Source organism: Adiantum capillus-veneris, chromosome 10 (assembly GCF_014529385.1).
Source record: "Adiantum capillus-veneris isolate H3 chromosome 10, ASM1452938v2, whole genome shotgun sequence".
Taxonomy (NCBI): domain Eukaryota; kingdom Viridiplantae; phylum Streptophyta; class Polypodiopsida; order Polypodiales; family Pteridaceae; genus Adiantum; species Adiantum capillus-veneris.
In genome coordinates this window covers 145,751,649-145,768,504 of record NC_140940.1, presented here as the reverse complement: position 1 = coordinate 145,768,504, position 16,856 = coordinate 145,751,649, and the positions used below count along the sequence as shown (strand labels likewise).

The 16,856-nt window shown below is 43.0% G+C and overlaps 1 protein-coding gene and 1 pseudogene across 1 annotated transcript in view; both read right to left on the bottom strand.

The window, feature by feature from the left end:
• Window positions 1–11,656: 11,656 nt before the first annotated feature.
• Window positions 11,657–16,856, bottom strand: part of LOC147449799 (uncharacterized) — a 39,039-nt gene continuing 33,839 nt past the window's right edge. Inside the window, exons 6-13 of the mRNA XM_086522161.1 lie at window positions 13,866–13,979; window positions 13,611–13,684; window positions 13,443–13,519; window positions 13,274–13,357; window positions 13,085–13,177; window positions 12,893–13,000; window positions 12,733–12,807; window positions 11,657–12,590 (exon numbers count right to left, since the gene is read on the bottom strand). Of these exons, the coding sequence (XP_086378287.1) occupies window positions 12,123–12,590; window positions 12,733–12,807; window positions 12,893–13,000; window positions 13,085–13,177; window positions 13,274–13,357; window positions 13,443–13,519; window positions 13,611–13,684; window positions 13,866–13,979 (1,093 nt within the window). The 3' untranslated portion in view covers window positions 11,657–12,122. The remainder of the gene's footprint in view (window positions 12,591–12,732; window positions 12,808–12,892; window positions 13,001–13,084; window positions 13,178–13,273; window positions 13,358–13,442; window positions 13,520–13,610; window positions 13,685–13,865; window positions 13,980–16,856) is intronic.
• On the bottom strand, window positions 13,986–15,859 carry LOC147449800 (uncharacterized; annotated as a pseudogene).

The following is a 16,856-nucleotide window of genomic DNA, read 5'->3' as shown; positions in this document are numbered from 1 at the left end:
TTTGGATGGTGGTTTTAAGGTAAAAAAAGTTGTAAGTTGGACATGGATAATAGCTGATATACTCCATTGACACCTGTAATACACATCCAAAGCTAACGAATCTATTGTCTTGTTGAATGAATGTAGGTGAGAACTCTATCCTTTCTTGGAATTTTTTTTGGCTTAAAGCTATTGTCTGTCAGATAGTACACTTGCTCCTACCACTTGGGAAGTAGTTATTTATTGGATCAATAACATTGTGTATTGGAATGTGGCTTCATCCTCATATGCCATGTACAAAGATAATTCTAAGATTGAGTTGCTTTTGTACTAATTTTTACCTTTTCTCTAAAGCCAACTATTTTTTGAATGTAAAAGTTCATTTATGTCTTGAATTATATAATTTAAAACAGCTACATACACAGACACACACAAAGAGATTCTGCGATGTTAGCCACTTACTATTATTAGGGTACATTGGATTTCATGAATTGTGGAACTAGGCATATTTTTTTGAAAAATGTGTACACGATAATATATTGTAAGCAATTATTGTACAAAGAATGCTCTAGAGAAATTATGTTAGTGCGAAATGAGGATTGAGAAGAGTTTCAAAAAGGAAAGCTGCATTTTTCTAAAAGAAAATTGCTTGCTTCGATAAGGAACATGGTTTCTAGGACCTATATTAACATCTCTCTCTCTCTCTCTCTCTCTCTCTCTCTCTCATCCATCATTGTTTTGAATTGAGAAAACAACTCACATCAAAAGCTCATAATCATTTTAGACTTGGCAAAAAAAATTGTCCCCTCCAGATTGTCCTTTGTCTGGTGGGCCAAAAAAGAAGGATTTATAAGTTATGGTTGGTGGAGGAGAAAATCGCTAGATAAGTGCACTATATTTTTGACAATTGTAACTCCATGTCCAACACAACCTAGGATCTAACACTTATGTAGCTTCCAATTTGGAAATGGTGTGCAACACTTTTTTGTATCCATGCACACATTTCTTAGAAATTGTCCTCTATCAGCAAATTTTCACACATGATGTATTGCATTACTCTGGTGGCCCAAAAATCCCCCTTCTTTGCCAAGTACCATGGTCATGGGTGTGCTACCTTAGGAATTGGATATGTTGTGGTGGGTTTGACCACAAAAGTAGAAATAGAGAAATCAAAGAGTTCCTTTGCAAACAGTGTCCACATATGCCAATTCTTAAAACGCTTTCAAGTGATAGAATACAAAAAAAACTTCAAGAATGGAATGAAAAGGAGAAAATACCAAGAGTTCTTTTGCAAACAATGTCCACCTACGCCAATTCTTAAGACAGAATACAAAAAAACCTTCAAGAATGGAATGAAAAGGAGAAAATACCAAGAGTGCAACAAGAATGATTAAGATTAAATGAACAATCTAGAGATACTTGCCTCCAATGTCTAGGTAACAGAGATATCCAGGAGTACCAGATTGAAGTCCCAAATATTCACATACTATAGTGAATCTAAACACATGGGCTTATTTATATGTAATAGTGAATATAAATGGGCCCATTTTGGGATACAATTGCACTCATGTTTCCACACTTAGAAGTTTTGAGGCAATCAACCACCATATGAAGAATCCTCTCCCATGCTGTGGTGAATTGTCCCATATGGCCCAATGCACCACATGGTCTGATTTGGAAAAACATCTTTTAATGGCCATGAGCTTTGCTAGATCAAGGGCTCTATCACTTGCCCCACCCTTGCATAATCTTGTTGCAAGTGGAGATTGGGTGTAGGCCATATTTTGACTTTCCTTATCTACTATGCACATAAGTGGCACATATGTCCTAAGGCACCATTGTTGAGAAAATCTGTCTATCTCTTTTCTCAATTCCATTCATAGAATTCTATTCATATGCACCCTCTCTAAGATTGGTAAAGTTTCCCCCTTGTCGTTTTACTATACCATATGTCAAAATACTCTTTTGCATCTCTCATGTGCATTGAAAATGAGGCAATCTTGAGATGTCCAGAAGCTTATATGCCCACATTGATATCCATTTGCATTTTCTACCATTTACATGACATGAAGACTACATTCTAGAAATAATATCATGGATGTTCTTCCATTCTTACACATGATCTTATTCCCTCACTCTTGGTCTATATAATTTCCCTTTCATTGTGCATTCAAGATGTTTGCGAATGCAGTCTTTTTGGCCTATATTTTCCCACGATATGCTAGGTTATTGCAAGAGGTTGTCAATGTGTGGAAGTGATACTTTGCAATGGTGGATGCACCAATTTCAAGCACTTCAGCACAATACATTGGTTTTACAGGAACAAAACACCTCTTTGGAGAGGGCTTATAGCTCTCAAACAAGAAATTCAATAGAAGGAAGCCAAAATTTCAAATCTTGGTATCATCAATACGCACTTGAAAGAGACATCCATGGGTGCAAGAGAATGCAGGCACACATTTTCTACCATTGAAAAACTTGCTGACATAGGTGGAGGACACAAACAACGAGTGAGAGCCACAAGATGAGTTATCTTCCTCGCTTTTATGTTTCTACTTCACACTACCCACTCATATTCAAGAGATGTGTATGGCGGTTTGAGCCAAGAGGACGAGGCAACGTTCTCATCAGTTGTCTTAACACATGCGATGTGATTTCCTTCTTCTGTTCATCTGACGAGGGCGCGTACTAGTGATTTAGTCACCAAGGACGATGAGCAAGTTGGAAAATGTGGTTAGTGAAGGTGACATGTAGAATGCTTCCAACAAAGCCGAGATTAGTAGGAAGGACTACAAGGATATTTTTCAACTTTTTAAGGATGCCCTATGGAAGTGAGGGAGTGAGTCTGCTTCACTCGATATTGCATGCATGTACGAAGGAGAGAATTATTTGAGCACTTGTGTAAGCTATGAGAGAGAGAGAGAGAGAGAGAGAGAGAGAGAGAGAGAGAATCAACTTAGATTCTCTTCCTCCCATTTTGTCAAAATTGTACATATATACTTGCTTCCTAGAAATTCTACTCAGTTCCTTAAAATCTTTGCAAAATCTCAAAACGGCATATTTGATATAATATTTCATATGCTAAATTTGTCATTGATTGTGAAGTTTTAGAGTTTATCCTTTCAAAAAGTTCATCTAGCAAGGTTGTCCTTTGGCTCCTTTACTTTATGCAATTTCTTAATATGTAGTAGGCTAGCCGATTCAAGCGTACATACAACTTGGCACCATAAAAGATATACATATCCCGTGGGTAGATAACGGTTTATGTCTTCAACACTTTGTTGATGATACCAACTTGTTGATTAAAAATAATAACTTTTCAATTGAAAATTTTCGGTAATGCTTGAAGCCTTTTTGTCAGGCAAGTGGATAAATTATCATCCAACACCAAATGGGCTACAAGGTTTACTATGGTGTCATCTCAAGAGTGGTAGAGGATACAAGCTGCAATCGGCGGATCCTAAGTGGAAAAATCCTCAAGCTTTTAGGGATCCCCATGGAATTCAAGGTTACCTTTGCACAAAGATGGTAGTCCTTGAGACATTTAAAAGAAAATTTTTTTCCTAGAAGAGTTACCAACCCTCCATAGTTTTTATGCTCAATAAGTATCTTTTGTTATCTTTAGTTTTTTAATTTGGAAACCAACAAAGTATCAGATCAACCAAGAAGTATCTTTGGCCAGAAGGTTTCTCTAGGGAGGATATTTTTATCACTCCAAGATACCTAAAGTTTCTTGGGATAGCTATTGTCTCAACTAAAATCAATGGGGGTTTGAAAATTCTTGACACTAAAATGATGGTCAATAATCGTCTCAAAATATATCCTCGCTAGGAAGGGATTGGCATATAAGAGGGCCTTTTTATTTTTCTACAAGATTAAAAATGGGATTATGGAATGGCAAATGGGTATATGCCATGTGGACTAAAATGGAGGGTATGGTAAGGCCTAAAAATGAGCGGTCAAACTTGTAGGTTTAGATGTGGTGGGAAATAAATCTTTAGTAATATAATAAGAAAATCTCTTATAATATAAAAAATGAACCTTTTTCTAACACATTGGGATGAAAATCAAACTTTTTTCTCTCTATCGTTGAAAGGTTCTACCCCCTATCCTAAAAGGGGATCCCTACAAAAACGTGTTAGTCATTCTCTCCTTCTCTCTCTATTGCACCATCTCTATCCTCTCTGCACTCAACCTTGCAAGTTGTATCTTCTTCTTCAATGTCGCTTTTCCCTCCCAAAAATCTTTTGCAATAGAGGTTTGAAGCCTCTTTTTCCTCATCAAGCTTGTTGCATTCTCCTCAATGGTAACCACCACATATTGAAGCTCTCCATTGCTTTGTAAACCTCACTTCACACCTCTCCCTTAAGGTGTAGATCTGAATCATATCTTACTCCTAGGACTTCTCTCATGTGTGGGATTTACTTTCCTCAATAGCTTCCTTGCTCCTTCTTCCCCGTGTAACTCTCAAATGGTATTTCCTCATAGCACAACTTCATTTTGAATATTTAATCTTTTCTTATGCACCAGAGCACTGTTTAGTAAGACCATTAAGCTTCCTCTGGTGCTTTGTTACTACGTAAGAAGCATCCTATCTCCTATCTTCTCATAGTTGTGCTTACCATATTACTAATGAACCAACTTGTAGGTGGAGGTTCATAGTGCTGACATTGATCGGTGTGTAGGTGATGCTACTTGCTTCCATGACATCCCCAGGCGCTCGACATTCTAGGAGTATTATCAACTCAATTTCTTGCAGTAGTGTACAAGACAATTGTGGTTGTTGGGTTGTTAACTACAAACAATTTATGTGGGTGACAATGCAATCGAGTTCACAAGAGGTGCACACGAGGTTTCAAGGAGACACACAGATTCTAGAGCACACCATTGGAAGGTAAGAATCATCTTTTGAGATTTTTCAAAGGGATCACCGAACAAAACTATAGGACAGAGGATGAGAATCAACTCATAGGCTTGGGCATGGGGTGTATAGGCTCCCAACTCATAGCTTGGGTTATGGTTCTGGCTTTGGTTGTGCTCGAGGGCATGGATGAGGAAAATTCAAAGGAAAAGGCTAGCAAGAAGGATGTTGTAACCATTGTGAAGGGTTCAAATGAAGGTATCTAAGAGGTTAATGAGCAGATGGAAGCATCCATGGCACTCGTTCTCTTACAAGAGCTCGGCTTTGCCGAGGAGAAAGATCGGATGATAGAGAGAGATGAAGTGTTGGAGGAAGTCCTCAACTTCCAATTACTCAATTTGCATGCATTGGTAGTGGAGGGTCATCAACTTTTGTTCCTCAATGACATTGCTAAGACAGACTCAGCGAAGATGAGTTGCTCTCAGTGCTTGCTATCTACGCAAGCATGAAGGATCTATCTAATTGAAAAGGAAGAGCAGACACAACTTGAAATCACCTTTGAAGACCAAAGTCTCTCGGTAAGACTCTCCTATCTCCCTAATGAAAATGAGCAGAATTTACTGCAAGCAGAGATAATCATCCTAGTGGAGATAAAATCATGAGCCTTTTTTTATGAGAGTTTGCCCAAACGGAAATAAGCACCCTAGTGGAGATAAAATCATGTGCTTTTTTTTATGAGTGTGCCCAAAACGCTTTTCATCCATCGAACCACTAATTTCAATGGGTGGAGACAATTGTTATAGCATCGACCTTACATGGAAGGCTCTTGAAGAAATGGATGAGAATACTGAGGTAAACATTCTTAAACCTAAAAGATTGTCTACGCTTTTCTTACAATTAGTGGTAATTTTCTTTAATTTGTTTTGTAGACTACATACCACTTTGATAAGTTTGCTATGCAAATTGGAGGCTCTCGCAATGTGCTCGTTGGTAGGGATAGCTCTTGTGGCACTACTTGAGCCACTTGGGACCATCCATTCTTGGAGTTGCTCACACAAAATTCTCAAACCATGGTTGTGTGGAGTCAATCAAGTGCAAGGCATTGAGTGTTATCCTTACCAAAGATTCCCTACCTCTTAATGCAAATAAATGTATGCTAGTGGATCGTGAGGCGACCCTGTATGCCTTTGCAAGCAAGCACACTAGGTCAATCCTATCCCACTATGTCCTAAGCCTAGGTGAAGAGGTGACAAGCCTTGAAGAGATTTTAAAAACCCTTCACATGAGGACCTCCCATTTGTCCCATCCTAGGTGATGTGATCCGTAAAAAGACCAACAATCCATGATGTAATTTCAGAAACAATAGAGATAAAATTGGTCCTTTGTATTGTCTTTCTATTTCATTTTGTACTGTATATTTTTAAATTTTTTCATTTTGTCTGTACAACTTTGATTAAAGCAAAGCAAGGCCGAAGCGGCTTCCACAAAAACCCACCGCAAGGTTGCAGATCAAATGGTAGAGGACGACTGTCAAGCACAATTTTGCCAAAATGGGACTACATGAGGTCCCTCTAGCCCTCTCAAAATGGCCCTCTTTCATATGAATGACGTTCGAGACTCCTCATAGGCGAATTGGAGGATGAGGACTCTTTTCAGTAAGTCTTTGCTGGCTCTCCAAGCTTTGGAGAAGGGTAGCTCCTCTTCTTCCTTGTACTCGAGTTTCATGCATAGGGCTTTCCCATCGCTCCCACGTGTGAATCCCTCTTCTTTGATGCCAGTCACTCGTACATTGAGGTGGTGGGCTTGTCGCATCTTGTTTTCCTCAATGGTTGTGTGTATAATGAACGCCTCCTCCTTTGAGCTTTTGCTCTCGTCTCTTTTTTTATATTCTTCTTGACTACTTCCACCCATCCTTCCTTGGTGGCCTCCAATTTGTCGTTGATGCTTGTCGTGAAAGCTTTGGTGATCTCCTCCTTTGGCTTCCTTGGCTTCAGTTTTGATCTCTCCTTCTTCGGGGGTGAGGGATGCGATAAAAGCACGGAGGAGTTTGATTTGCTCCTTCAACTCTTCCATTCCTCTTTCTTCTTCTCTCTCTCCTCCTCCTCCTTCCATGCTTCCTTCTCCCTGCTCAATGCTTCGACCTCTTTTTCAATTTTTGGATAGCTGGTTGACGATGACGTTGAGGGTGTCCTTAATGTAAAGTGTTGTCTTACCGTTCTTCGACAGCAGCGGCGGTGAGGGGTTCTTCAATGTTTTACACTCATAGGGAAGGCATGTGTGTGAGTGTGTGTGTGTGCATGCACGCACGCATGTGCGCTCATGAGCGCAAGTGTGCTGCTACAGCCAATGGAAATTGAAATTGAAATTAAAAAAGTTGCTGAAAAGTGTGAGCAGGCAGAAGCAGCGAGGCAGAAGCAGCGTGGCAAGTTGCAAGTACAACAGGTAGCATCAACAACTAAAGGGACAGTGTCACAGTGGCAGTGGTGGAAGGGGGTAGTTTGTACGGTTTGGTCTCATAGCCTTGTCACTAATTGACACCTTCATTTGGAGGTGGGATCAATGGCTCATGATCACTGGTTGATCGTGACCGTTGGATTGCATACGGAATGCAAAAGATTCCCACTTTCTCGGATCCGGGACTTGAACCCACTACCCTCTCCCCCACGGGATTGACTCTAACCACTAGGCTAACACGCGCTCGTTGAAAGGTGTGTGTGGGATAAGTTTATAGATCACGGCGTCGCGGACAAGTTTACACCTAGTTTACACTGAGTTCACACCAAATTTGGTGTGGTGTGCAAGCCCTCCCCAGTTCACACCGTGTTCACGTCGAGTTCACACCAAGTTCACACCAAATTTGGTGTTGTGCACATATCTCCGAGTTCACGCTTAGTTCACACCTAGTTTAAATGTCGATCGGACGGCCCGGATTGCACCCGCCTCGTGACGCCTACTGTGGGCCATTGATCCCACCTCCCTAGGGAGGTGTCATTTAGTGACGAGGGAGAGCTTGGGTCATTTTGGCCTCTTGAAGACGATAATATCATTTTTCCTTTCATTTCTGTCCTCACTCTCTCTCTCTCTCCCCCCCCCCCCCTTCTTAAACTTAACCCTAATGAGCTGTAGAGACCTTGCAACCTGCGCAGACCTGTCCTTGTACTAATGTGGCTCTGTCGGAGTGACAGTTCCTTTTTGCGCAAGCCTCACCCCCAGCCTTTTCGTTGTCTCCCTTGACTTTGCTAACCCGTCTGCATTTCTTCACTGCTCCCATCCCCTCGCACCTGCTACAATTACCTTAGCCTCACCTCCTGCACCATGTTTGGGTAGCTGAAAAAGAACGGAACTAAAGTGATACAAGACTGCTAGAGGTAAGGTGGTACAAGAGTGCAGTAATATGATAAGAGGTGGAGTAATACATGTGCCATTATGATGAGGAGACGGAGCTTTATTTCTAATAGATGTCTATATGCTCATGAGGTACAATTATGAGATGCAAGCTAGCTACATCTAGTAGAAAACTCGGGGTGTAGGATATCATGCATAGGGGGGTAAGGTGTGAAGAGCCCCTATAGTATAGCACCCGGGTCGGAGAAGACTCGTATCTCTCTCTGCCCGGTCTGCTCATGTCGTGTCTGAATCTGGTAGATCTCCCTTTGGTGTGCCCGTCGAGCCTGATATCACATTGCTTTGGGTCGTCTCTTGGCTCGAATGGCATCTGCCTGTTGGGGAGTGACCCCTCTCTTTGTGGTGGTAACAAGTGACGCTGGAGTCGCTCAGTGAAAGAAATCTATAAGTTGGGACTGTATATTCCCACTGGAGGACTGTAGTATCAATTCTTTATCTCTGAATCTCAAGTAGAAAACGCACAGTTGCCAAAGATCCTGTCTGAGGACCCAATTCCTCTCCATACGAGAGGCAAATAAAAGGTGAGTCGGGGTCATACTGAAAGGGTGGTAGCTACTCGATATCCAGGCCATGTGTGCTAAACCACTGTGTCATCTGTGCATAACATGATCCACTCTCTCGTCTCAGCTAGCTGGCAGGATGCCTCAAGTGCTTTGTATGGTAATCTGTGGCTCTCTTTGGATGAAGCATATTGTCTCAAAGAGAGCCTCTACCAACATACATGGTGCGGCTAGCTTTGCTCTAATGATGTCATGGGACACTAAGAATTTCTTCCATATCAAATGGGATAGCAGGATAATATGTTGCCTCTCGACATGTGTCCACCAGGATCCTGTAAAACTCCGTGGGTGCTGCATACATGAGAGCTAGAGTGATTAATGTATTGAAGAGCCACCCCTTGGTGCAGGGCTCCTAGAAAAATGTCTGGTGGCATTGGCTCTCTACCATCGCTGCTGACTGCCACATATCCTCATGTGATCCCATCTTTGGTTGCTCTCGCCATGGAGAACCGTCATGTAGTAGCAGTAAAAGTGATCCCCAATTATACATATGAGTCGATGACCTCAACTCTCCCTCTTGCTAATGTAAAGGTGGCTCTGCTCCTGACCAGTCTGGAGGTATGGAAGATAAGGACCTTGGTTTTTCCAAGGTTCATAATAAGACCTCTCTGTGTGCAAAAGTCATCCATAATCTGGAGAAGTCGTTGTAGTCTTTCTTGTGATTCAAATACCAAAACAATATTATCAGCATATAACATGATGTGAACAGGTGTACCTGCTAAATCCACGCCCTCACTTGCATCTCGGAGGACACGCTCTGGCATCTCGTCAATGTATAGCCCAAACAGTGTCGGTGAGAGAGGACAGCCTTGCTTCACACCAATGGTGCTAGCAAGAGATGGTGCCTCCTGGACAGTGTACTATGGCTGAGATGCGCTCGTAGAGAGCAAAAATCCCCCAAATCATCTCTGGAATCTGAAGGCGTTGGAAGAGTCTGTTGCAGGGGACTATGTCAAAAGCTTTGCAGAAATCCACAAAGCAGCAGTGTAGTTGCGCCTTTGCTTGATCAATGAGACATTGCAAAGTGAAGATGTGGTCTATGGTGGAGAAAGCTCGTCTGAAGCTAGCCTGGCTTGGTGCTCGTAAACCCTCGCGCTCAGCATAGGAGCTCCCTCTAATAATGCTCCATAAAGCTTGACCAATCATGATAGTCCTGTAGTTACCCGGATCAAGTGGGTCCCCGGACTTGTGGATAGGTATGATGGTGTGCATAGTCCACTTTGAAGGCAGTCCCTCTCATAATACCCTATTGAAGAGCATTGCAATGAAAGGGGCAGTGTATCTGCAATATATATAATGTGCTCACTTTGCATACCTGTGTGGTCCATGGAGCGCCCATGCTGTAGGCAACATATGACCCTCTTTACCATACCTATTGTAAAGGAAGTAGATGTGGTCGGGCATGGTTGTCATAAAGCCTCTGAGCATAATCATGCCATCTCTAAGGGTCCTCCACCGGGGTGGATGGACAAGGTTCCCGTAATCGACGCCACGCTACTACAGAATCCTGGCTCATGAGTAGGTGATAAATATCTAGCTCCTGTGCCTCCTCGAATTCCCACTTTTTGCGACGGGTGAGGGTCCTCATCTATCTGCGAACCTCCCTCTCTGTGATCTCGCCCGTGGACTCTTGCACGCATAGGCATCTATATAGCTCTCTGTACTTGTTATCATACCATCTATATTGGGGCATGGTCCCAGATCAAGTGGTGCTATCAATGTGTGTGTGTGTGATGTGGGAAGTTAGTGAGTGTTGAGTCATGTAGGACAGATGAGTGTGTCGAGGGGTGCAGATGGATCAAGCTGGTATATGCCACTATAAACGTGCTGAGTATATGTGTCAAAGAAAGCATGTGTGTGCGTTGTATGGGTGGCTAATGTGTGTGGTAGGGGTGTGCTATCCAATGAGTGAAATGTAAGTGTGGTCCGTCCCAATGGGTATGGGTGGGATGGTAAGAGATCTGATCAAGTGTGTGGCCTCTCTAGATCCAATGACATAGTCCATTGTACTCCCTCCCTGTGGTGATGATGAAGGGATGCATGTGAGGCATCCTGAGTGTCACAAACTGGTGACGTGTCACAGCCTAAAGAATGGAGCCAACTAACAGATGCCCGCCGAGGGGCCTAAACCCTAAGAAGAACAAGTAGCAGAAGAAGAAGAAGTCCTACCAACTTATGGGGACCCGTCCGATGGGGCCCCAGTGACATAAAGGGATTAAAATAAAGCAGGACTCACACACTCACGCAAAGATGATGACATGGCAGGCTACACGGAAGTTCCAAAAATTACGTTGACAGCTTTTGGCATTGCTTTTGGGACCAGAAGCTTTTGAGTTTTGAAGGCTTTTCACTGTAGCTGCTTTTCACGCCAAGGGCCTTTAAATATGAGGTTAGGGCTCATTCTTTGGCATGCTTCCTGGAGAAGGTGTAGAGTCTAGAGTATCGGCTTGTACTGTGTTGATGCAATATAAAGAAATACCAAAAGAGGCGCCAAGGTTTGGGGCCAATACTCTTTGGGCCGCCACTCCGTGTCGCGTGTCGTCTCTCTCTCTCTCAGTTCTGTTTCTATTGAAGTGCTAAAAGTCTGTTCAGTCTGTTCTTTTCTATTGGCACGTGGTGCCGTCTTGTGACACTGAGTCAGAGAGAGAGAGAGAGAGAGAGAGAGAGAGAGAGAGAGAGAGAGAGAGCGAGCTTTTACGACAAAAAAGAACAAAAGAGGGAGAGACCCTTCAGGGAAAGGAAGAAGCCAGAGAATGGAACTACCTTTGAGACACTTCGCATAGGCCTTGGCTAGGCTGGATAGCAAGTTGAAAGACAACAAATACTATGTTATCTTGGAGGAAGCAACAGCTCAAGGAAAAACAGAACTAGTTTATCAAGCATACAGATGTACAAGAAAAAGCTGCATGTTAGAGAGCAGCAATATTTGTTTCGTACAAAAATGATGTTGGACTTGTGTGTGAGATATTTGCAACAAGCTGGCAAGCTCAAGCAGATCCCCGCTCTCAGCTCTGCTACGTCAGCTCGTTGGTATTCCTCTTAGGGGCCCTTCCCATTGGCATGCTCAGTGTATGATGGAAGATCAAATTAACCAGCATCCAAAAAGCTTTCAGACCATTCATATGCTGCTAGTTGAGTTGATTGGTCGACTTTCAGTTGGGAGTAGATGCGAGGAAAGGAAGCCACAGATGCACACACATAAACCATAGATGATAGCTGGAAGCTCTCTCTCTCGATTACCAGGACTCAACTTTTACTGTGTGTGGATGAGGCCCCAAAGCCTATGCAAAACCCTGTTGCTTGGGCAACTTTCCCCACTACCTTTTCTTATCCTTGGACAGTTTCTTCTTCCTCTTCTTTACGGCCTTGGGCGTCTTTGTCTTTCTAGCTTCCCTCCTTTCCTCCTTCACTTTCTTCTTATGTGCTTTGCGAGCATCCCTGGAATCTCCCTTTGAGACGTTTCCAGCAGTATCTTCGGTACTTGCATCAGAATCACTATCACCTGATTCATCAGGACTTGGCTTTTCTCCAGCCTTGTCAAATTGACCTTCCACATTAGGTTCATCACCACCCTGATCATTGGCTTTGACTGGAAGAAAGAGCAGGTTATTGCTTGGTTGAGGGGCTTCCTCCAGAATAGACGGCACAAGCCGAACACCTGAAAGATCCTCTTTAAGCCCAATTATTGTCTGGTAGTAGATGCCCTCAGTATCCTTCCCACTTGAAATCCGTTGCATGTCTCTTTCGTAGTCCTTCACTTGATCCAGAGTCCTCGGTATGAAGGACTGCAATTAGAACGGTCTGTTTAGACGTATGCAAAAATGGTGATTTTGTAACATACAAAGACTTGGATTTGTGAGGTAATTAAATTATATAACTCAATGATTCAGACACTATGAAAACTACTCCATTGCAAAAGCTTCCTACCTGCGCAAACACAGCTTCCGCAACTTCACTTTCGACGGTGGGCTCTTCAATGCGCGACTGCACCTTCAGTTGCATCTGCAATGCAAACTCGAAAAAAGTAAAGACATCACTCATGTTTGTCATGGGACTCAATTTGCTAACAAGAGACGAGAAAAGCTACTTTTTCCAGGTAGTCATCCACATCATTGTCTGAGATAGATGGATCCACTATGAAATCGAATAGTTCCCGGACTGTCATGACAGGAACTCCATTCTTTCTAAAGAAATCCTACATAAACATGAAAACCATAAACAATTAACACCTCCTGCAAAATACACATAGCATGACCAATTGTTGACAAGTGACACTCACGGACACATGTAAGCAGTCTTCCCTCAAAAAATCCAGAGCTCGAGGGTGATCTAAGTCCACTGACTGTGACACATCTATTATGTAAAGATGACCCTGTGAGAGTCCACTCATGCATTAGCTAACAAGGTAACAAAGCATTGAGCAGCCCACTCAAAAATCTGAGAAGCATCACAGAAAGGAGATAGAAACCTCAAAGTAGAGAATGTTATATTCACTCAAATCTCCATGTACTAGTCTGCATTTCTGGTACATCATCCGCATACTCACAACCATCTGCCTCAAAACCAGAAGGGGTCACAAGAAATAGTACTAATACATGACAAAACATCAAAAATAATGTTAAGAACTAGACTTTCACCTCAAGGTATCCCTCTCTCGATTTCGATTCAGACAATGCTGCATCTTTCAGACGTGGAGCAGGCCAACCATCTTGACCTGCACCATCAGCCAGACTTCAGCGTATGACAAGTCTGCTCAACTAACCAGAACCTTAGTTCACCAAGCAAGAATGAAGACTAAGTCTCACCAATGAATGACATGACCAAGACATGCATCCGAAGCAGCAATGGTGTAGGACAACGAATATCAGCACTTTTCAACCTGAACAGCCATCCCATTTAACCACAAATAAGCATGACTGTGAGGTAACATTGTGATTTCTGTTACTTTGATACACCAAGTTGCAATTTAAATCAAATCTCTGTGACATTGCCAAGTAAAAGCAATATGGGTTGAACAGAGACCAATCTAGCTCAACAACCAAAGCAATGAAACGACTAACCTTGCTAGATTTCGCATTTCCTTCTCAGCCCATGTTTTCACCATTTTCCGTGGGTTGTGTTTACAATAACCATGTCTGAATCGATAATCACCTTGCACATACCTCTCTCGATCTCTGCACAAAACATATAAAAGAAATTTTGATTTGCTAACTTGAGCAGCATTTTCCTAGTCTAGGACTAAAAACACTTCACATTTTACACGTGCTTTCAGCACAATTTTATGCAATACAATGAGCAAGCATGTTGCTTTTTGTCAGTACTTGAATGTATTTCCATTCGTGATTGTCCAGCCTTTTCAATTTGAAATGCATCATTAAAATTTCCCCATATAACATAAGTTACGGCTGAATTGCATATAAGGTTATCAATGACTAAAATAGTTGGATGCAGAGTAAACTTGTTAGGTGCAATGGAGGTGTTGATGGTGATAGCTCAGGATGAGTGTTACGCATGTACACAAGGTTCCTTTTACTTAATAAGAGATGTGCAAAGAATAGAGAGAGAAGAGAGAACGGAACTATGAGTGAAGGTTCTTGTGAGTGAGAGAGAGAAAATGTAATATTAACGTCTTCAAAAGGCCAAAATGACCTATGAGACCAAAAGGTTACACCTGGTGAATCTAATACCAGGTCTGGGTACAAAAAGTACAAAGAACTGAAAAGAAAATAGTGGGTAGGGGTGGGGTGAAAGCTGATACAAAGGGAAGACAAAGGGTGAGCTGATACAATGGAGCTCTCCGACAGTCGAGGCATCATATACATATACATCAGTATCCGGGAAGGCTCCTATGTCGCGCCAGTATGGTATGGATCCTCTGTCGCAATCTGCGTCGATATCGAGAGGGCCCTCTCATCCGTGGGCGACAGGACCGCCCCAACTCTATCGCCCGATCAAGCAGTATGCCTCTGGTGTTGTTATTTTGTGGGGGCTGCTCGAACTCCTCTGTCTGTGACTGAAAGAAATCTGTGATCTTCCGCTGTCGCTGGATCTCTCTCATTGTGCCCCTCTTCAAAAGGTCCTCTCTGTGTTTGCGAATCTCCAGTAAGTATAATCCGAGGCATCTCTGATCCTGTTATCTCATGACTCTAGAAAGTGGCCCAAAACCCTCTCTGAATAGACAGTGAAAGCGGCCTCGTATCTCATAGTATACTGGGCAGTGACATATGTAATATAGCTCTATCTCTGGCTCTATTTGGCACACCTGACAAATCCTGGACTCAACGGGTACTCCTCTAAATCTGCCCGTCTTGATCTCTAGCTGATGTGAGGATGTGTGTATCTGACCAATAGCACATCGTATCCCGTGGGATAGATGAGTATCCATGTATCTTGGTCTGATCACAAAACCATCCTCTGTGAGTTGGAGAAGATGCTCTCTATAGAAAGTCATCTTCGTACCTAGCTCATGTGTAGGTTGTATCGATGTCCTCTTTGTATCCAATTGAATCAAGTCCTGTTTGATGAGCCTGGTAATCTCTGCCCTTGTGAGGGGGATGGAGGGTGCATCCAGAGAGTACTGAAATGGGGGTAGCCGGTCCATACTAAAGCCATGTAACTGCAACCAAGATGCCATCTCTGCATACCAACATGATCTATCTCCCTGCAATGCTAGCTGTCACGAAGACTCTAGTGCTAATCGAGCATATTCTCTAAGGAGAGCCCAAGTGCTATGCATAAATGAAACTGATCGAGTGAGTGCCTCCACTACCAATGGAGGAGCAGCGAGCTCCGCCCTAACAATGTCATGTGGTACTGAGGCCTTGGCCCTAATCGTCCGAGAAATCATAGACACCAATGGCTTCTCCATATATCTCCATCCATCAATACTGCCAGCTCTGCTACAATGATCAACTGAGGGGCCCCATATCTCCACTCCGTACAGCATGGCCGAAGTGACCAAAGTGTCAAAGAGCCAAAGCTTTGTCCTAGGTTCCTGGGACTGAACCTGCGAACATATCCTCTCAAGTCTCCCCAATGCTGCATAGGCTCTGGTCAATCACGTATCTGTTGCACGCCTCAGGGAAAATACTGGACCACTGAAAACCGCCCCAAGATAAGTGTATGTATCTGTATACTCCACAGTCTCTCGACCATATGTAAAAGTGGGGCAGACCTCCTTACCCATTGCGACGTGGTGTTAAACACCATTACCTTGATCTTACCAAGGTTCACAGACAATCCACTATCCCGTGCAAATACATGCAGTGCATCCAAATGACGTTGCATCCCTTCTGAAGAATCGGAGATCAGCACAATATCATCACCATATAATAGCAACGAAATCCATGTCCCTGCAAGCTGAGCACCTCTATCACCCTCTGTATGTACATAATCTGAAAACTCATCTACATATATCCCAAAGAGAGTCGGAGATAGGGGATAACCCTGCTTCACCCAAATGGTGGAGTGAACCATGTCGGACATACCCTAAGTAGTGCGTAACTGTCCTACGACTGCCCTGTATAAAGCTAAGATCCCCCAGATCAGCTCTGTGGGCACCCCCATGTCTTGCAATCTACGTATGAGTCTGGCTCGTGGCACTGTATCAAAGGCTTTGCGGAAATCCACAAAGCTACAATATATCCTCCTGCCATGGTGTCTACCCTCCTCAATAATGGCTCTGAGTGTCAAAATCTGGTCAAGAGTGGAGAAACCTCTCCTGAACCTTGCCTGTCCTGCTGCCCGTATGCCCTCTCTCTCTGCCCATCCACTTAACTCATGCTCAAGAATTGATGCATATAGCCTAGCCAGAGTGTGACCAACCATGATGGTTCGGTAATTCTTGGGAAGCATAGGATCTCCCGACTTGAAGATAGGCACAATAGTGGACATACTCCAAGTCTCAGGAAAACCCTCATACATGGCTCTATTAAAAATCATAGCAAGAGGCTCTGCAAGCATATCTCTAGCATGGATAAAGTGCTCTGCTACCAGACCATCATGATCCTGTGCTCTTCATGTCTTCATCTTGTCGATGGCTTTCCTTACCC